At 34.9% G+C, this 18,136-nt stretch overlaps 1 protein-coding gene across 9 annotated transcripts in view; it reads right to left on the reverse strand.

Moving 5' to 3' along the window:
- SORBS2 (sorbin and SH3 domain containing 2) overlaps nucleotides 1–18,136 on the reverse strand; it is a 193,153-nt gene that overhangs the window by 47,962 nt on the left and 127,055 nt on the right. For 6 of the 9 annotated variants that reach the window (XM_049772328.1, XM_049772330.1, XM_049772334.1 and 3 more), the window contains 2 exons: nucleotides 17,102–17,291; nucleotides 14,826–14,940 (listed from right to left, as the gene is read on the reverse strand). In XM_049772328.1, the coding sequence (XP_049628285.1) occupies nucleotides 14,826–14,940; nucleotides 17,102–17,291 (305 nt within the window). Of the gene's footprint in view, nucleotides 1–4,259; nucleotides 4,317–6,234; nucleotides 6,319–7,149; nucleotides 7,315–14,825; nucleotides 14,941–17,101; nucleotides 17,292–18,136 lie in introns of all 9 variants that reach the window. The other 3 variants (XM_049772333.1, XM_049772331.1, XM_049772329.1) reach the window with 2 other exon arrangements.

An 18,136-nucleotide genomic window follows, 5' to 3' on the forward strand; every position in this document is an offset into this window, starting at 1 on the left:
TTATATACTTGATATATGATATTTATATGCATTCTGTGTAATATGTGTTATATCAGGTATATGTATATATACTTGAATTGATCAATTTCTTCACAAAAAATTTGATAAATGAAGTTCCAGTTTGAAAATGTTCTTCTGTATGAAAACTTATGTTAGCCACAAAGGCAGTATTTTTTTGTTTTTGTTTTTGAGCCACACCCAGTGACACTCAGGGGTTACTCCTGGGTTTGTGCTCAGAAATCGCTCCTAGTTTGGGGGACCATAAGGAATGCCAAGAGATCAAACTATAGTCAGTTCTAGGTTAGCGTGTGCAAAGCAAATGTCCTACCACTTGTGCCACCACCCCGGTCCCCAAAGGGAGTATTTTAAAATTTTATTTTCAACTGTTTTTACAAAGAAACATTTTGCCAGCTATTAAAAATGATTTAGTGAAAATTAAACCATACTTTAACTCTGTTATTTGTAAATTAGATTCAATTAATTAATGAAAACGTTAGATGTATGTCTAAGATCACTGTGTTGATCAGGAACTGTTAAGTCCCATATGCCTAACTCTAATTGTTTCTCTGAAATAATATTTTCACTTAACTCTCTACTCTCTTTTTATCTTTTTTTTTTTATTTTGTTTGTTTGTTTTTGGACCACACTCAATGATGCTTAGGGGTTACTCCTGTCTATGCAGTCAATAATTGCTCCTGGCTTGGGGGACCATATAGGATGACGGGGATCAAACCCAGGTTTGTCCTGGGTCGGCTGTGTGCAAGGCAAATGTCCTACCACTGTGCTATTACTTTGGCCCTAATTCTCTATTCCTTAATAAAATTAGACCCCATTCCATAAACAAACAGAACTATGTGACTGTAGGAAATAGTTGACCTCTTCCATTTAGAAAAATAGTATGAGTTTTAGTACTTTAAAGTTTGTTTCATTTTTGCCACACACAGTGATGCTCAGAGGTTACTCCTAATCCTGCACTCAGGAATCACTTCTAGCAGTGCTTTGGGGTCCATATGAGACACTGGGAATGGAACCCCATTACTTTTAATTTGTAGAAGAGTAGTACTCAAGGCCTTGGACAGACAGAGCTATGTGTGTGAATCACCACACTCACGGAATACCAGCCACAAACCACAGCTGGGCATCAGTGTTCAATCCAAGGTGTTCTTTGTTTTTTTGGGGGGGGGGGCACACCCGGTGATGCTCAGGTGTTACTCCTGACTATGTGCTCAGAAATGCTCCTGGCTTGGGGGACCATATGGGACGCTGGGGATTGAACTGAGGTCCATCCTGGTTCAGCTGCGTGCAAGGCAAACGCCCTATAGTTGCTCTATTGCTCTGGCTCCAATCCAAGGTGTTCTTAAATCACCTCTAGAGCAATCAGAAATTTTAAATCACAAGCTTGTGATAAATATGAATTATGAAATAAAACATTATATCAAAAGTGAAGATTCTGTGCCAATCAAGTCATTACCATTTAGTCATAGGCTAAAAAAGTACATTGATTTCTCTTTGTGATGGTTTCTACACTCTAATGTGAATTGATACTATTTTTGTCATTTTATATAGACAGAGAGAAATAGATACTATACTGAGCAATTAGAAAATAGTAAGTTTAGCTTAATGACAGAGATCAATTTGTATATAATGTACATAAATAGAACTCATCCTTGAAATAAAAACTCTCTAGAGAAGAATAGAGCTAGTTTATCTTTTGTGATCTTTTGGGTGTTGATAGCTTGCATTATTTAATTTACCTCAAAACGATTTATATTTTTAATAGGGTTACCATTAACAGGTCAGTCTAGCTTGGGTTATTGTTGATAAGGGATCACAAGGGTCACACATAGTGGTGTTGGAGAAACAGCATATGGTGTTGGGGACTCAATGCAGGGCTGAGTACATGCTCTACCATGTAAACTACCTCTCCAATTTCACATTACTATTTTGCCATCACTATATCATATTAGAATTCAGTTTTTATGCTCAAGAATTATTTTGGAATGTTATAGGAACTTCTTTCATAAACAACTCTTAAAACAGCAGTTTGTTTCCACAAGAATTGAGCTTTAACCACATTGCTTCAAAGTTCTAAGAAGTGTATTCGAAAGAAAATCACTCTAAAATGAAGCTTGAAAGATAATTATTTTATTTTAATTTGTCATCTTATTGGGATGCATTTTGGGGAGGGGATATATTCTTCTTCTTCTTCTTCTTCTTCTTCTTCTTCTTCTTCTTTTTTTTTTTTTTTTTGTGGTTTTTGGGTCACACCCGGCAGTGCTCAGGGGAAACTCCTGGCTCCATGCTCAGAAATTGCTCCTGGCAGGCACAGGGGGACCATATGGGATGCCGGATTTGTTCTACTGAGTTAGGACTTTCCAATGACGCATAATTGTGAATGGGATTACTTTTTTAATCCTTCTACTCTTTTAGTAACAGTATGCTAAACCATAGTACCTAAAAAGGGAAAGCCCTGCCCCCCCCCCAAAAAAAGAAAGAGAAAATAGTGACTGCCATAGAGACAGGCCTGAGGGCATGATGGAAACTGGGGACACTGGTGAAGGAATTGGTGTCAGGGCATTGAATGCTTGAGACTCAATTTAAAAAAAATAACAGCTTTGTAACTCTAATTCATGGTGATTCAATTAAAAGGTTAAAAGACTTCAATGAAAGAAGGTATTTATAGTATTTTTCATATTTATTTAGGATTACAGAAAAATACATACAAAAATAAGCTTATTCATTTTCTCCCTCTCCTCACTACTTCTGTGAATTGGCCATGGATCCTTTTTTAAACCGGATGTTTACAATACCATCAGATTTTGCATGCCTTTTTTTTAAATGAGTTGCAAATCTGCTTTCTGACAGAATTTTTTTTGTGAAGAGAAGGGCTTAAAATTTTAACTCTGGATTTTTTATGCTGCTTTCATACTGTAAGTTCCAATAACAATTTACACTGATATTAAAATTCTTTTTTTTTTTTTTTTTTTTTTTTTTTTTGGTTTTTGGGCCACACACAGTAACGCTGAGGGGTTACTCCTGGCTATGCGCTCAGAAGTTGCTCCTGGCTTGGGGGACCATATGGGACACTGGGGGATCGAACCGTGGTCCGTCCAAGGCTAGCGCAGGCAAGGCAGGCACCTTACCTTTAGCGCCACCGCCCGGCCCCTCTGATATTAAAATTAAAAATATATTTATTTTATTTATGGGAGATGGTTTGGACTATACCTGACAATACTCAGGGACTAATATGGCAATGCTCGTGGGATCATGTGGTGCTGCAGATCAAATCATAGGTGGCTGCATGCAAAAAAAGTCTGCCTGTACTGTTTCTCCTGCCCAACTTCTTTTTTCTTTTCTTTTTTTTTTTTTTAATTTTTATTTTGAGCCCAACTTCTTTTAAAAAACAAAAATAATCTAAAGCCTATAACATTATCATAAACATAATGAGGGATGACAAATGCAATTTCAACTTGATATCAGTGATAACCTATTATGTGACTACCAGAATATGAAAAATGTCTGTAAAAGCTGTGAAATCAGAAGTTGTGTCATGAGTGCCAATTATATGTCAGTATTATTTTGTATTTTAACCAATGATTAGCTCCACAAATGACATTTAGGAAAATGAAATGATTAAAATAAATTTAATAAATAGGTTAAGCATGAGCATTTGATTTTTTTTTTTTTGTTTGTTTTTTTTGGGCCACACCCGGCAGTGCTCAGGGGTTACTCCTGGCTGTCTGCTCAGAAATAGCTCCTGGCAGGCACGGGGGACCATATGGGACACCGGGATTCGAACCAACCACCTTAGGTCCTAGACCGGCTGCTTGCAAGGCAAACACCGTTGTGCTATCTCTCCAGGCCCGAGCATTTGATTTTCTAAGCATCCAAACTGTCATTCTGTACCTCCAAACAAAGATGATAAAATGGTTCTAAAATGCCTTCTAATCATGTTTTATATTATAATCCAAATTAAGATATGAGTTAAGAATTTTAAATTTTGAGGTCCTCTTAAATGTATACTAGAAATGCACTTTACAGTTCAACTGAAAGTTATGGTTGGAATGATTCTTTGCCTACATGTTAAAGAGTCAGCAATTTAGGTATAATTTTGTCTAAGCAATAGTACTGGATTTATCACAATGACACAAAGATTTTCAAAACAGTTCAGACACCATAGTGAATTGTCAAACAAATATGTTTAGAATCACAGTAACAGGTTCTAGATGTGAAATCTGAAAAAGAGAACTTATTTTTACCTCATTGGAAACACCAGAAGACTGATCTTGAACATAGTCCAGAGCCTTTTTAGGAGGCTGGATGGAGGTGCACCACATAAGCAGAGGTGTAGAGATGGAATGGAGAAGAATCAATGGCAGCAAGGAATGGACATGTGGAAAAGGTGACAACAGTTAGAAATTGAGTGCTGACAGCATCAGATACACATAAAGAGTGGCATGAATGAAGCAAAAATGGAGTAGCTAGGAAGAAGAGTGCAATGCTCATAAATAGTCTCAAGCACTGTGCAAAATTACTAGTGTCTTGGTTAGTAAATACATAAATTCATTTCATTAAATTGAAATTAGCACTCCCAATCCCTGGCCACAGAGAAATGCAAGGTTATTAAAGAAACATTAAAAGAGCAAGTAGAGAGCATGCTGATAAGTTTTTTAAGGTGTAGTTGAAATGATTACAGAAAATGCTGATAATTTAGACTCAGGGTATAGAATGGTAGTCTTTATAAGCTTTCTGTTCAATAATAATAATAATACATTATAAAATGAATCCAGTGTATTTTCTGAATCAATATGTATATCTATAAATACTTGAATAGAAATTATGAAAAATAATAGGAAACATTGATCTGATTAAGAATAGAATTTCTAGGGGAAATTATTTGGTTAATATTCATTTACAGTCACTTCTGATCTAGTTCAAAATGAGAATGAATGAAATAAGCCTCCTTCATACTTTTTTTCTTTTCCCTTTTGGGGGGGGGACCACACCAAGAGTAGTCAGGGGTAACTTCTGGCTCTGAGCTCAGAAATTACAACTGGCAGGCTCTAGGAATCATATGGAATGCTGGCAATCGAACCTGGATCAGTTGTGTGCAAGGTAAACACCCAACCCACTGTGCTATTACTCCAGTTCCTCTTTCATACTTTCATAAACAAAAGGACCTACCATAAACATCTAGGATACAACAAATCCTTACCATATAGAAATATAAATCAGTATATAATGTGGCACATGAAAGATTTTCTTTGATCTTTAATGAAATTGTTCAATGTAATCTCTATGTGTTTAAAATTCTGAAACACCAGTAAAGTATAAAAATATATCAATGGCATTCAACAAATGCACTGTAGCTAATACAGTTCCATAAAAAAAAATGTGAGTTAATAGAGGAAATTGTAATTTGGTGATTGTGTTGACTCTAACCCAAATGACTAGGTGGCTTATAATGTCCACCTTAGTGAAGGTTTAGTGGCTGAAGAAGTGGTGATCTTCCTAGCAATATCCTCAGTTTTCTTTTTTCTCTCATGTCCCTAACTGCAAATGAGGTATTTTCTAGTGGGAATATTTTGGCAGTATACCTTTGTGCAAATTTCCATGAATAGTTTGTTAGATAAAACTGTGTTTCCCTTCTCCCTTGCCTCTCACTATCTTGGGGGAAATTATTTAACCTATCCAGTTTTCAGTTTCTTCTTGGGGGTAGGGCATTGTGTTAACTCAGAAATTCTAGAATCCATCATCCTCCAACTACTTGGTGACTCCTCAGCAAATAGAAACTATAGTAAAAGTTATTTTTAGTGTAAAAGTTTTTTTTATTAATATTATCATCAATGTCACAGAGCCAATTTGAGTTGAACTAGATTCAAATGGACTGTAAACAAATACAAATCATCTGTAAGTTGTAATAATTACCAACATATTCTAGGACAGAAACTACCTTAATATTTTGAATTTGCAATTAATTAGATATAAAGCATCCTAATACAAGATATGTTGGTAAAACATTATGTTCAAATGTTTGCACACATTTTAAGTATTTGGTACAAATTGAATTTGAGCTAAGATTTGTTGTTGGTACAATACTGTACCAAATTGGTGTCTATATATACATTCAGCTTGTGCTCTCTAAATGATACCTAACTCCTCTAATAATGATATGTTTCATAAATCAAACAACATTCTCCTAAGGTTTTATATTAAGAGTCTAGCCTCACTTACCGGGCGTCCAAACTCCAGTTCTGAAAAGAATTTATACCAGGGCTCATTTTCTAAATCTATGTCATCTGGATTTATGCGATCAGTCTGGAGCAGATGTGAAGGAAAAGGGAAGGAAAAGGCACACTGAGCCAAGTGTGGGAAATGCTGTGTGGTATGAAAATCATACTTGCGCCATCACACATCAACATGCGCCAACTTTCATCCAGCAAATCATAGCAGGAGAGAACAGAGGAGGGAAGGTCAAATTAGGAGATGAAGACGAGCTACAAAGGCATTGCTTTGACCCCACTTTACAATCAAGCAGTGCTTAATGAAGGGGATGCCTTTATTAGGTGACCTTTGTCACTACACAGTGACAAATCTAGATGGTCTATTCTACCATGCACTATGCTAGATGCAGAGCCTATTTGAACCACCATTCTATATGCAGCACCCATGGACTGAAGTATTAAGTGAGGTGGGACTGTCTAATTTCATATGCACCAATTCTAACTATCTCCTAAACTTGACACATCATGAACAAAAAATTGTGACAGTGAGAATGAGGACTGACAGCACACCAAAAAAGGCTCAACTCATTTCCACTAGCTCTGAGGTTTAATCAGTCCCGTCCACGTCCTCCTTGGTCCCAGCTGCCTGCAATCTGCAGACCCTTTGCTCATCTGTAGGCATCAGAAGAGCCTGGGCTAGGGTAAGGGGAAATGGAAAGAGACTGGGTGTAGGGGAGAGTGAGAGGTGTCAGCAGGGATGGTAGGGATATAACATTGGTATGAAGAATTGTGGTCTAGGTGAGAATGAAAAGGAGGATGGGGATAAATAACCAGACCCAGATGGACCTTTTAGCCTCTGGAGAACAAGCACTATGCCCAAACTTCCCAAAAGCCATTAGAAAAGTGAGAGAAGGAAGGAGCTCACCCAGATGGGAGAGAGTGCTGGGGTGCATGAACTTGGTGTGGGGATGCCCCTCCGGGGTGGAGGAGAGGGGCTACCAGTTACTGCTCCTCCGTAGGGTGCAATAGGAATAGGCTTCCGGCTGGGTTCCCTGGGTGCAGGTGGTGTCGGAGCTGGAGGGAGTGGGGGCTGTAAAACAGGGTGGAGGGAAAAACTCGTTTATTAGATAGAGCATTGCATGGAGCCCTCAGGTTAGCAGTTAGCAATGCTTTGTGTCCTGCCTGGGTTCTGAAAAAGCAACCAGTTCAGAAAATTCAAAGGTCCCTGGCAGAGTTGACTCTAGACAATTTAGGACTACTGAAAAGACTTGAAGACAAAGGGACTCTTGGAAAGTGAAGAATGATCACATTTTAAGAGATGTTTGAAATGTCATCTTCTCCCTCTCTAGCTTAAACCAGAGCAATGGACTCTGACTGAAGTTTTTCACAGCACAGGCTTGACTAATGTTAGCAGTAAAGTCTAAACTAACCCTGGTTTGTTTGACTTGCTAATATAGAGAAAGGGCCCCCTTTTGTAGCTGCCTAGCATTGGCCTGGTTTCTGAATGCTTTGCTTAAGATCAAACCCAAGGAATATTGCTATAGCCTATAAACAGTTTGAGAATGCATATAAAAGTATTTTAATAATAGAAAAACCATTAAAAAAGGAAAAACAGTGTTTCCTTTTACTAATTATTTTCATAATGCTTTTGAATAATATGTGACTGGTTTGATTGGTTTGGGTCACCAAGTTTATATTAAATAGAAGATGTTTTAAAATTGAGCTATGACATATTATTTCTTTGATGATTTGTAAATGAAACAATTAAACACAGTTCATATGGTCCATCGTATTTTACATCATAAAAACAAAACAAAACAAGAACAAACATAACACTAATTTCTTAAAAGCAATTCACTTGTATCCAGGAGAAGACACATTTCCAGGAAATCACAAAGCACTTATTTTTTTTCCCCAAAGCAATCTAGCTTAGCTCATTCCCTCAAAATCTTAACAGGAACTTGTGGACTTTTATTGAATAATAAAATAACTACATCTTCACCCTACAACTGTATGATATTGGATGCTTTGATGGCTGCAATATTCCACCGAAAACCATTATTTTCACATTAACTGGGTCCAAGTGTGTTTATTGACTTGTTATACTCCCAAGAATTATGCAAAGATATACAATCTGTAAAATCAATTATATCCAAAGTATTTTTAGAGATGTGACTTTTATTTCAATACTTTATCATACGATGATAATGGCAGCTACAGACAGTGATTAAAAAATTGAGACATCCATTATAACAAAAGAGTGAAGGTCTAAGTTATCAGAATCCATTGGTGATCACAATGATAAAACCTTGAGAAATGTTTACAGTGAGATTCTAGGTGAAAAAAGCAGAATATGATCATGTGCTCATACAATAGTTACAATGGTGTCAGAAAGCCTAATGTGGACCAGCACAGCAAGGAAACATCTAATTCTGCATGACCACAATGATATATCACGATTGCCTACTCTTTTCTTTTTTTTTAAGATATTATATTAATTTACTGTAACAATGTTTTGAAGAACATCCTACATTTATTATAGAATGTGTTTACAAGAATTTTATTTTCTGTTTTTAGTCCAACATTCCATTTGGTTTACTTTTGAGTAGTAACAGTGAACTCATAAAAACAAATTTTCTGTTTAGTTCAAAAAGTTGTATCAATTTCTATTGATTCAATACTGCAAATTTTCAAACAGATTTAAAGTCATAAAAATACTATTCTCCAATTACTGTTCAAATATTTACTGTAATCCATATCTACTTCCTGGAATAGTTCATCTGGAGCTGATTTTTAGATTGATTAACAATAAAGAAGATCCTCAATGATTGTTCCTTAAGTTACATTTTAATAATATTTTTAATTTGATGACCTCTGCTTTCAAGTTGTATTGTTTTGCTATGGCAATAAAAACAATTTTTAGAGTAATAAAATGTTTAAGTAGTGGATGAGGTACAATAATTTTGTATGCCCAAACCTTTAATAGTAATGCTGACATAAGTCAAAGCAACTAAATTAGAACACATTTTGAGCAGTAGAGGGCAGCATATTTACTGAGCAACTAAGTCTATGTTATCTTAGTTACAACTTTACTTTGATGTTCATTTTATGATCATGATAAATCCTGATTTATAGAAATCTTTTCTATGGTAGGCTATGGAAAAGAGTAGAATATATACCATTATGTAAGCTTTATTAGAATGACAATTTCCTATGAATTATCATTTTATGGTAATAAGATAAATAATTTAATTTGTATAGTGAGCTCAGGCAATTATTTGAGATGGGCAAAGAAAGTGTCTGAAAATTTAATTGTAAATTGCTTATAATTTGGAACATAATGAAAAGCATACATTTGAGCAGTCTTTATGGTAAAGAAACTAAGTAACAGAACTAGAATTTTCTGTTTGCTGTGGTTGACCTATTGAATCCTGTAGTCATGCAACAATTAAGTTATTATGTAGAAATCTAGACTTATTGCTAAAATATAGCTGAGATTTAATAATAGACTGATACACAGAGGACCAACCAATAGATAAAGAGGTATATATAAAACATATATATATATAAAACTATAATCTCTGTAATTTCATATTAATACTTTCCACATATAATTTGGATATTCCTTTGAGTTCGGTACAATAATTAAAATTCATAACATATTTAGGACATATGTTCATGTTTTTTCTCTAATTTCTCATAAAAGAAAACAAAAGAGCAGAGTTACTGGTCACTTTTCCAAACTGTTACTGGTCTCTTCCCAGATTAAAAAATCCAACAAATCTGTGTTTAAAATTAATGTGTTATATATGAAACAAGTGATTAATAAAACCTAAAACTATAAATCACACATGATATTTAATGAAAGATAACAAGAGTGACCAACTTTTAAAGATTTTATATTTCCTATGACTAAGAAGAATTTAATCACTTTTGATGTTACAGAAATTCCACAATTCTCAGTAATCTCATTGTTTGCATTAAATTTCTCTAAATTATTTCAAAACTGAAGTGCCAACAGCTTTCATTCATTTTTTAAATTATATGTTCAGAATTTAACTTTACTGATTGACTATTATGTTTCAATTTACTGTCATCCCCAATTAATAATAAATACTATTAGTTGGAACAATTCTTTCTGATTTAAATCATCAAGTTGATTAAATTTAGTTTGCATTTAGTACTGCTTTGTATCTTCAATACATTGTTTCTTTTTGCTTTTATGGTTTAGTTGTTGTAATATTTTTTAAACATTATCATATAGAGAAATTTTAAAGTAGTTCTTTATTTAAACTTACTTTAGTTTGACTTACCTAGATTCTATGCTGAATGCAATATTTGTATTAGCATAATTTCTATAAGAGGGTACATGATTATCTTGTAGAAAAGATGTGGCTTTAGTCAATTTAAAATGACCTGGTGATTTCAGAATACATTTCTAGCACACATATTAAGGTCACTTATGCAACATTTATCATTTTAAAAACAAATAAAATGTTTCAAAAAAGTATATTCACTTAATCCCATATCCTTTATGCTAAGTTCAAGGGGAAGACTTTTACTGAAAACCTATTGTCCTCTCTAGCCACTTTGAATTTCAGGACTCATGGAATTAGTGAACTACATTGATAAACAGGAGTGTCAAATCTCTTCTTTTTTTTTTTTTTATTGAGAGTCCATTCTGCCTATTTTCACTAGAAATGGATAAAGGGCAAAAAACTATCATCATTTGGGGCCGGGCGGTGGCGCTGGAGGTAAGGTGCCTGCCTTGCCTGCGCTAGCCTAGGACGGACCGCGGTTCGATCCCCCGGCGTCCCATATGGTCCCCCAAGAAGCCAGGAGCAACTTCTGAGCGCATAGCCAGGAGTAACCCCTGAGCGTCACAGGGTGTGGCCCAAAAACAACAACAACAAAAAAAATAAAAACAAACAAAAAAAAACTATCATCATTTATTAGCTCAAAAAGTATTCACTGGACACCTACCATGTGCCAGGTGTTGTGTTAGGATAAAACTACAGAGACCTGTCCCCAACAGAGACCTGATGGGATCCCTGTCTTCAAGGATAGGGGATACAGATAAGTAAACAGACCATTACAATTTAGGGTGGAGAAGGAGAAAATAAGCTTGTTACGGGCACATGACTTAAAGAGTTTTCTATCTCCTTATGTGTGCGGAAAGAGAACCGTGCATGAGGACCATGTCAGGGATGAAATAGGATTTCCCACATGGAGAGTGAAGTGGTGGAAAGTTTTCCTAGTACAGGGGATATCCTGTGTGCTGAAGGTACAGAAAAAGACATAGAAAGTTCTCTGTTCTATAATAAGGTAGGTGAGGCAGGAAAGCAGAAAGAGATGTGAGGTTGGAGTACTAGGGCCAAAGCACAAGAATTTTTATCTATTAAGTTAAGGAATTTGGATTTTTTTCTCTCAGAACATTTTAAGAGCCAGGAGAAAGCTTTGAGCAGAGTTGTTCTAAAGTTTACCCTCATTTTGACCTGGAGTCTGTACTAGAAATTAGGGAAATGCACTCAATGCTATTGCAAGCTCTATAATCAAGACACTGTGGCTGAGAAGAAAGGTGTGGCACTGGAATTTCTTCTAAGGGATAAGACTTTGAGTTTGTTGGTGGGAGAAGGGGAATCCCAGATGAAACTTGGGCAGATAATTGAGTCATATAGGAAATCAGAAGAGCATCACTTTGTATATAATTTATAATACATGGAGAGAAAAAGGCCAAAGGCATGTTTGCAAACCATCTGGGTGTATAAAGGTATGGATGGGCATTCATAAACATTTGCAATTATTAAGGATTGTAGATTTATTATTGCATTCCTCTTAATGAAAAATCTATTCTTCGTCTTCCCTATTCTGTGTGGCCAAGACCCTTCAGCATCTTATGTTAGCTACATCAATGCATCTATCCTGCAAGACTGCCCTGGGCATGTGATTCCTTGATTTTTACTGATTTAGAGAAGCAAATGGAATGAATTATAGAACTAAAAAAAAAAGTAATGCCCTAGTTTTATGAAAATAAATTGGTCAAAATTATGCAAATAATGAGCTCAACTCAGGCCCTAAACAAAATTGCATAAGAGAACAATGGATTATTTCTATTTTTTAAGATATCTCATGTCCAAGTTGCCGGATTTCTTCGCTTGTTTTCCTGGCCTCAGATACCTATCTATACCTGAATCAGCATAATTCCTGTGTTCTACATCTGTTCATTCTTTCTGAAACTAGTTAAGGGAACTGATCTTGTATTTTAATTACTCAAAAATTAGCTTTCTGATAAAGTAAATCAAGGACGTGAATTTATTACAAATGGTAAATAAACTGCAAAATAAACAGAAGAATGAAGTTGACAGTGACTCTCATTTAAAAGCATTTCTTCCTTAGTGTGGTAGACTAATGATACGTAAGTATATCAGGCATGAGTTGGTATGGCTTCAACTGAATATATGTCCCTGAATAAAATTACTAATTATGTGTTTCTGTGTTTTCATATATAAAATGGATATGCAATATATCTACTTCATAAGATTGGGATCATTATATTACTATTTGCATGGCCTGGCATAGCTAAGAATTCAAATAATATTACAAATATTGTTATTATCACTATTGCTTCCTTTAAAACAAGGACATGAGTAACATGGGAAATCTAGTCTCTGTGATGAGCCCACAAAATATCTATTTATTTGGATGAAGGAAGCTATATTAGATGTGTTTCAGTTTAAACATTATTAGTTTGTCTACTTTATAAACACCTAAATCAAATACTATATATCAATTATATGATACATTCGAAATTCTTGAGGTAGAAACTGCTTATTTAGCACTGTGTCCCTAAATCCTAATAAATACACTTTGCTTGTTATCTGGGGAGTGTTATCACTTGCTTGAATGACTATCAATGATTTATTATTTAAAATTTTAAAGCTGAGCTTCACTACTTCCCTCCCACCCTCCCTCCCTCCCTCCCTCCCTCCTTCCTCCCTTCCTCCCTCCCTCCCTCCCTCCCTCCCTCCCTCCCTCCCTCCCTTCCTTCCTTCCTTTCTCCTTCCTTCCTTCCTTCCTTCCTTCCTTCCTTCCTTCCTTCCTTCCTTCCTTCCTTCCTTCCTTCCTTCCTTCCTTCCTTCCTTCCTTCCTTCCTTCCTTCCTTCCTTCCTTCCTTCCTTCCTTCCTTCCTTCCTTCCTTCCTTCCTCCAAGTTTTTGTGTTTGGGCCACACCTGGCTGTGCTCAAGGCTTACTCCTGGTTGTACACTTGGTATCACTCCTGGCAAACTCAGGGGGCTATATAGGGATGCAGGAGATCAAATCATTGTACTAATGCTCTGGCCTTAGTTTTTCTATTTTTAACTTTATGCAATAGTATTATTATATTTTTTATTCTCTTCTAGAAATTGAGAAATTTCATGGCAAATATTAAAACACATAGTAAATGTTTATAAGTTTGCAATGGAGTCTGAAATTCAGTAGCATCCTTTTCTTTTAAATTCAAGTTTATTTTTCTGTTAATTAATAGGACTTAATTAACAGTCCTATTAAGAGAAGTTATTTGGAGAAATACAAGGAAACGTAGGTTAATATCTGTGATTGCAAATGTTTTGAACTTTATCTCAAGAAAATAATAATAAACACATGATTCCAAATCTGAATCAATAGACACTTCTGTTGGATATAATGAAACAATCAAGTTTAGGGCTGGGCTTGTATTAAATATAATAATGTGGTTTCTTGGATACAACTAGCACTGTTATTAAAGAAAACTTATTTCTGTTTATTCATACCTAAAATTATTTTCAGACAATTTCAGTAAACTGCAAATAACATAAATAGTTTCTCTAGAAACTGGTTTTGATAAAGATGTAGAGAAATGATAGTTTCAGAGAGATCCTGTGGGGCCTAATTTAAGAGGGAAAGCCAAGGTCTCAGAAAGAACTGGGGAAATCAAAACAGAGGATCAAGGAAGAACCTATTTGTTAAATTGCATTTTGAGGAAGCAAGTGGTTATAACTTTTTTGCTTGCATCTAATGAAAATAAACAATTGGGAAAATACAGCAAAGTTAAATATAATCTTCATCCATTAGACTGACAACCAATCAGGAAGCTTGAGGCTTGGTAACCTGAGAGAGATTTAATAAGAATCAATTAAAACAACTGTTATTTTATAAAGGCATTTGGAGAATATCCCCTTAAACTAAAGAAATTTTAAGACACCAATATGGAAACCAAGGAATAATATTGCCAGGGTCCATTCATACATAAGAGATCAATGGATGACTATTCTCATGTGCAATTCAGCATCATTGCTTTTATGAGTGGTGTTCTTTTTTTGGACTAAAATTTAGGCTCATGATGAGGCAACAACTATAATTACACGCAAATGAGCTCTATATCTTGGAAGGGACATTGTACTGAAAGAATACATTTTCAGTTTGAAGATGCACAAATCATGCTATGAAATAAAAATGATTTATAATAATGCCAAATAAAATAGTGTTGTGAAAAAAAATTGCTAAACTGCATAAAATTTAGGCTTATTTAGGAACCCAGGAAGTATAGAGAAGAGGTATTCTGTTTAATAGTAAGGGCTTACTGGTCTTTCATGTTGCAGAATTGATGACTTCCCAGGTTCATATTCAAAAATACTCCTTGGCTCGGAACGAAATTTTCTTGTGTCCACTTTTCTGTCTGGAGGATCCCAATCATGCCTTAAGATAAGCAAAAATTTACATATTAAAGATTATCTGTGTTTAAAGAAATCACAAACTTTCTGTCTTTGAAATAATGTCAGTATTGTTTTTTAGTTTCTCAGCAAAAATTTTTTTTCAAATTTTATATCACTTTTTTTTCTAATTTCATATGGCTATTCTTCAGGCTTAAAGACTTGTTTTATAACAATAGAGTTTGTTTATATCTAGCTGATAATCTGCTCAAACTAACGGGTGACAAATGGTCACTGTGTGTGCAAGTGCTTAGCAAGAATTATCTGAATTATCTTCATAAAACCATGTGAGATTATATCCTGTTCTATGAACAGCCATCCTTGATGCAAAGTGACAAGCTGAAATACAACAGATCTTGTTTGTCTTGTAAGTAGCATCAGAGTTGGGAATGTAAGCATCTATCATTTGGTTTGTCTGTAAGAACAAGCTCTGTGCCCTGGAGATCTCCCCATGGTGTTAGCCTCAAAAAACCAGTCACATGTCTTATCTCATTCCTTGCATAGAAGAACTTGAAATTTGTTCTTTATCTTGAATGATTTCCTTCCAGTAGCTATTAAATAGGGACAAAAGAAATTTTTTTCTAGAGAGCAAGTCCAAATAAAGATATTTCATGTGGGACAATTTGTTTTTGAAGAAGAGTTTTATAATTGTAGATAGAAGCAGTTCTAGTATTCATGAAGTGAAATGAAATTCTGACTTAATGACATATTGGAAATAAAAGTGATCTCAGAGTCAAGAGAATTAGGATCAAGTCCTGATTTTATAGCAAAGCAATGAGTGATCTTTGGTGGTTTTTTTTTTTTTTTTTTGAGATATAGTAGATGAAAGTCATTTAGAAAAATTTAAGAGATCATCATGTTTCTCAAGAATGTCTACTAGAAACAATGAACAAATAATATAGTAAGCATAAATTAATTTTGTGAAGGATTTCTGGAGTGAAAGAGATGCTATTCACATGTAGACAATTATTTCTTAAATAAATTACCTCATCAGGAGGAGATTAACATTAAAATTTTTCTTCACATCCAATGCATTGGTTTTCTTTGTTTTTTATTACTCTTAATTAAAAGTACTTATGGGATGGTTTTGATGCATGAATACTTGATAACCAACTTTCACACTGAATAATTTTATTTCTTTATTAGTTGGTGGGGTACTATGAGCTTTGGGTTTCGTCAAATATGATTTTGACCGCTGGTTGAATGTATCAACTTCATGAGCTGAGCATGTTACTTTAGTTTTCTAGATTATGGTTTCTTTCTCTCTGAGAAGGGTTTAAAATGGAACATATCTCACTGAGTTGTTTTCAGAATTAAGTGTTATTATACCAAAACAACTTGGTCTGGTATTGACTTCAGAGTGAGCACTCAATTAAGATTTTCTATGAGTAAGATTGTTAGTCATAATTTTAATTCAAAATGGCTCAATGAAAGTATTTACACATTTTATTTACATGTAATAGATTCCATAAAATTATTTTATTTGGAAAATAAAAAGTAATATCCTCTTGAAAAGTTGGTAGAAATGAGTCACAGATACTTATTAACTGCGCTGTTTATGATTTATAAATAATCTTTCTTGCTTTCAAAATATTTTTTTCACTTCAGAGGAAAAAAATGTAAATGATTAATAGGCATAACATTTCCTATTTTAACAAATTGGAAATTAGTAGCATCACATCTCTGATCTGTTACTTATACTTCATTTTCTTCTTATATGCCTATATTAACCAAAACAGTTAGTGGGGTGGGAGCTAGAGAACAGTGGGTAAGGTGCTTTCTTTGAATGCAGACAATCCAGGTTCTACTCCTGTTCCCACACTTGGCCCCCCAATCCCTTTTAGGAATAATCCCTAAGCACAGAGCCAGAATAAGTCTTCTTGAGCACACTTGGGTGTGGTACCAAAACCAAAACCAAAACAACAGCAAAAATATAAAAAAATATATGTTACTTTAGTTCAAACTTCGGTCACTGTAATATTATGAACCAGTATGTGAAACAGTTTTCTACAGTGGTCAACCTGATACTTGTAGAAAAATCTGACACATAACTTGGTAAAGTAAGCACAAATTCTTCTACTTAATGACATGTGGCCCCGTTTTTTATCTTATGCTACATCTAGGTTACTTCAGGGGAAACGTCTTACTTTTCTGTTGAAGATCGATCTCTGGGTCTCAGTGAAGGAACTGGTGGAGGAACATGTGGAGGTGGAACTGGGGAAGAGGCATCCTTAAAGACCTCAGTGCCATTATCTGATTGGCTTTTGGAGAGTGGTCTGTAAGTCTGAGTCTTAGCTGCTGGATGTGACTGAGCACTGTAGGGTGAGTTATACAGGCCTATCAAGAAACAACACAGCAAAACAAAACAGAGGCAAATAACATTTTAAAACTGTATTAAATTATATGTAGCCCACAAAATACTCACTTGATGTCGCCAAAATAAGCATACTTAGGTGCTGGAAGAGATAGTGCGGGGCTTAAAGCTCTTGTTTTGCATGCATCAGAAACTGCCTACCTCAATCCCTGGCACTATATGATTTTATGAGCACCACATGGACACTTTTAAAAAACAGGATTTAGAATAGCCTTGACTACTGTGGATGTGGCTGAGATTTGCTCCTCTATATAAACAGATTTATACTGCATGTATTGGCTGCCAAGATCTTTATATTTTTTGAAATTTAAGTCTCTAATTATAATTAATATGTTAGCTTGTTATTATGTATTATGTACCATGCATTGATTATTATATATCCAGCGATTATTTTGAAATTAGTAATAATTCAGGTTGGCACTAGAAATAAACTTACAGGTACTCAGCAAATTTTTTCCTGAATAATATAAACTAATAACATAGTTAAAATTTCAGAGGAAGTTTAAAAATACCTCGCAGAACTTTTTACAAATATGCTTTATTACTTTAAAATCTCTTATTTATAATATAATAATTGGCATGTTAACTATAATTAAAATATTGAGAACGTTGTATACATGTATATATGTATATATATACTGTACAAAGTGTAAGGAAACAAAAGCTCAATTATCTTAAATCACATGAAGAGAAAAGAGACAACAAAAGAATTAAGCTTGTGGGGCTGAAGGCACAGCAGGCGACCCAGGAGTAATTTCTGAGCACAGAGCCATGAGTAAACCCTGAGCATGCCAGGTGTAGTCCTAAC

Source organism: Suncus etruscus, chromosome 4 (assembly GCF_024139225.1).
Source record: "Suncus etruscus isolate mSunEtr1 chromosome 4, mSunEtr1.pri.cur, whole genome shotgun sequence".
Classification (NCBI taxonomy): domain Eukaryota; kingdom Metazoa; phylum Chordata; class Mammalia; order Eulipotyphla; family Soricidae; genus Suncus; species Suncus etruscus.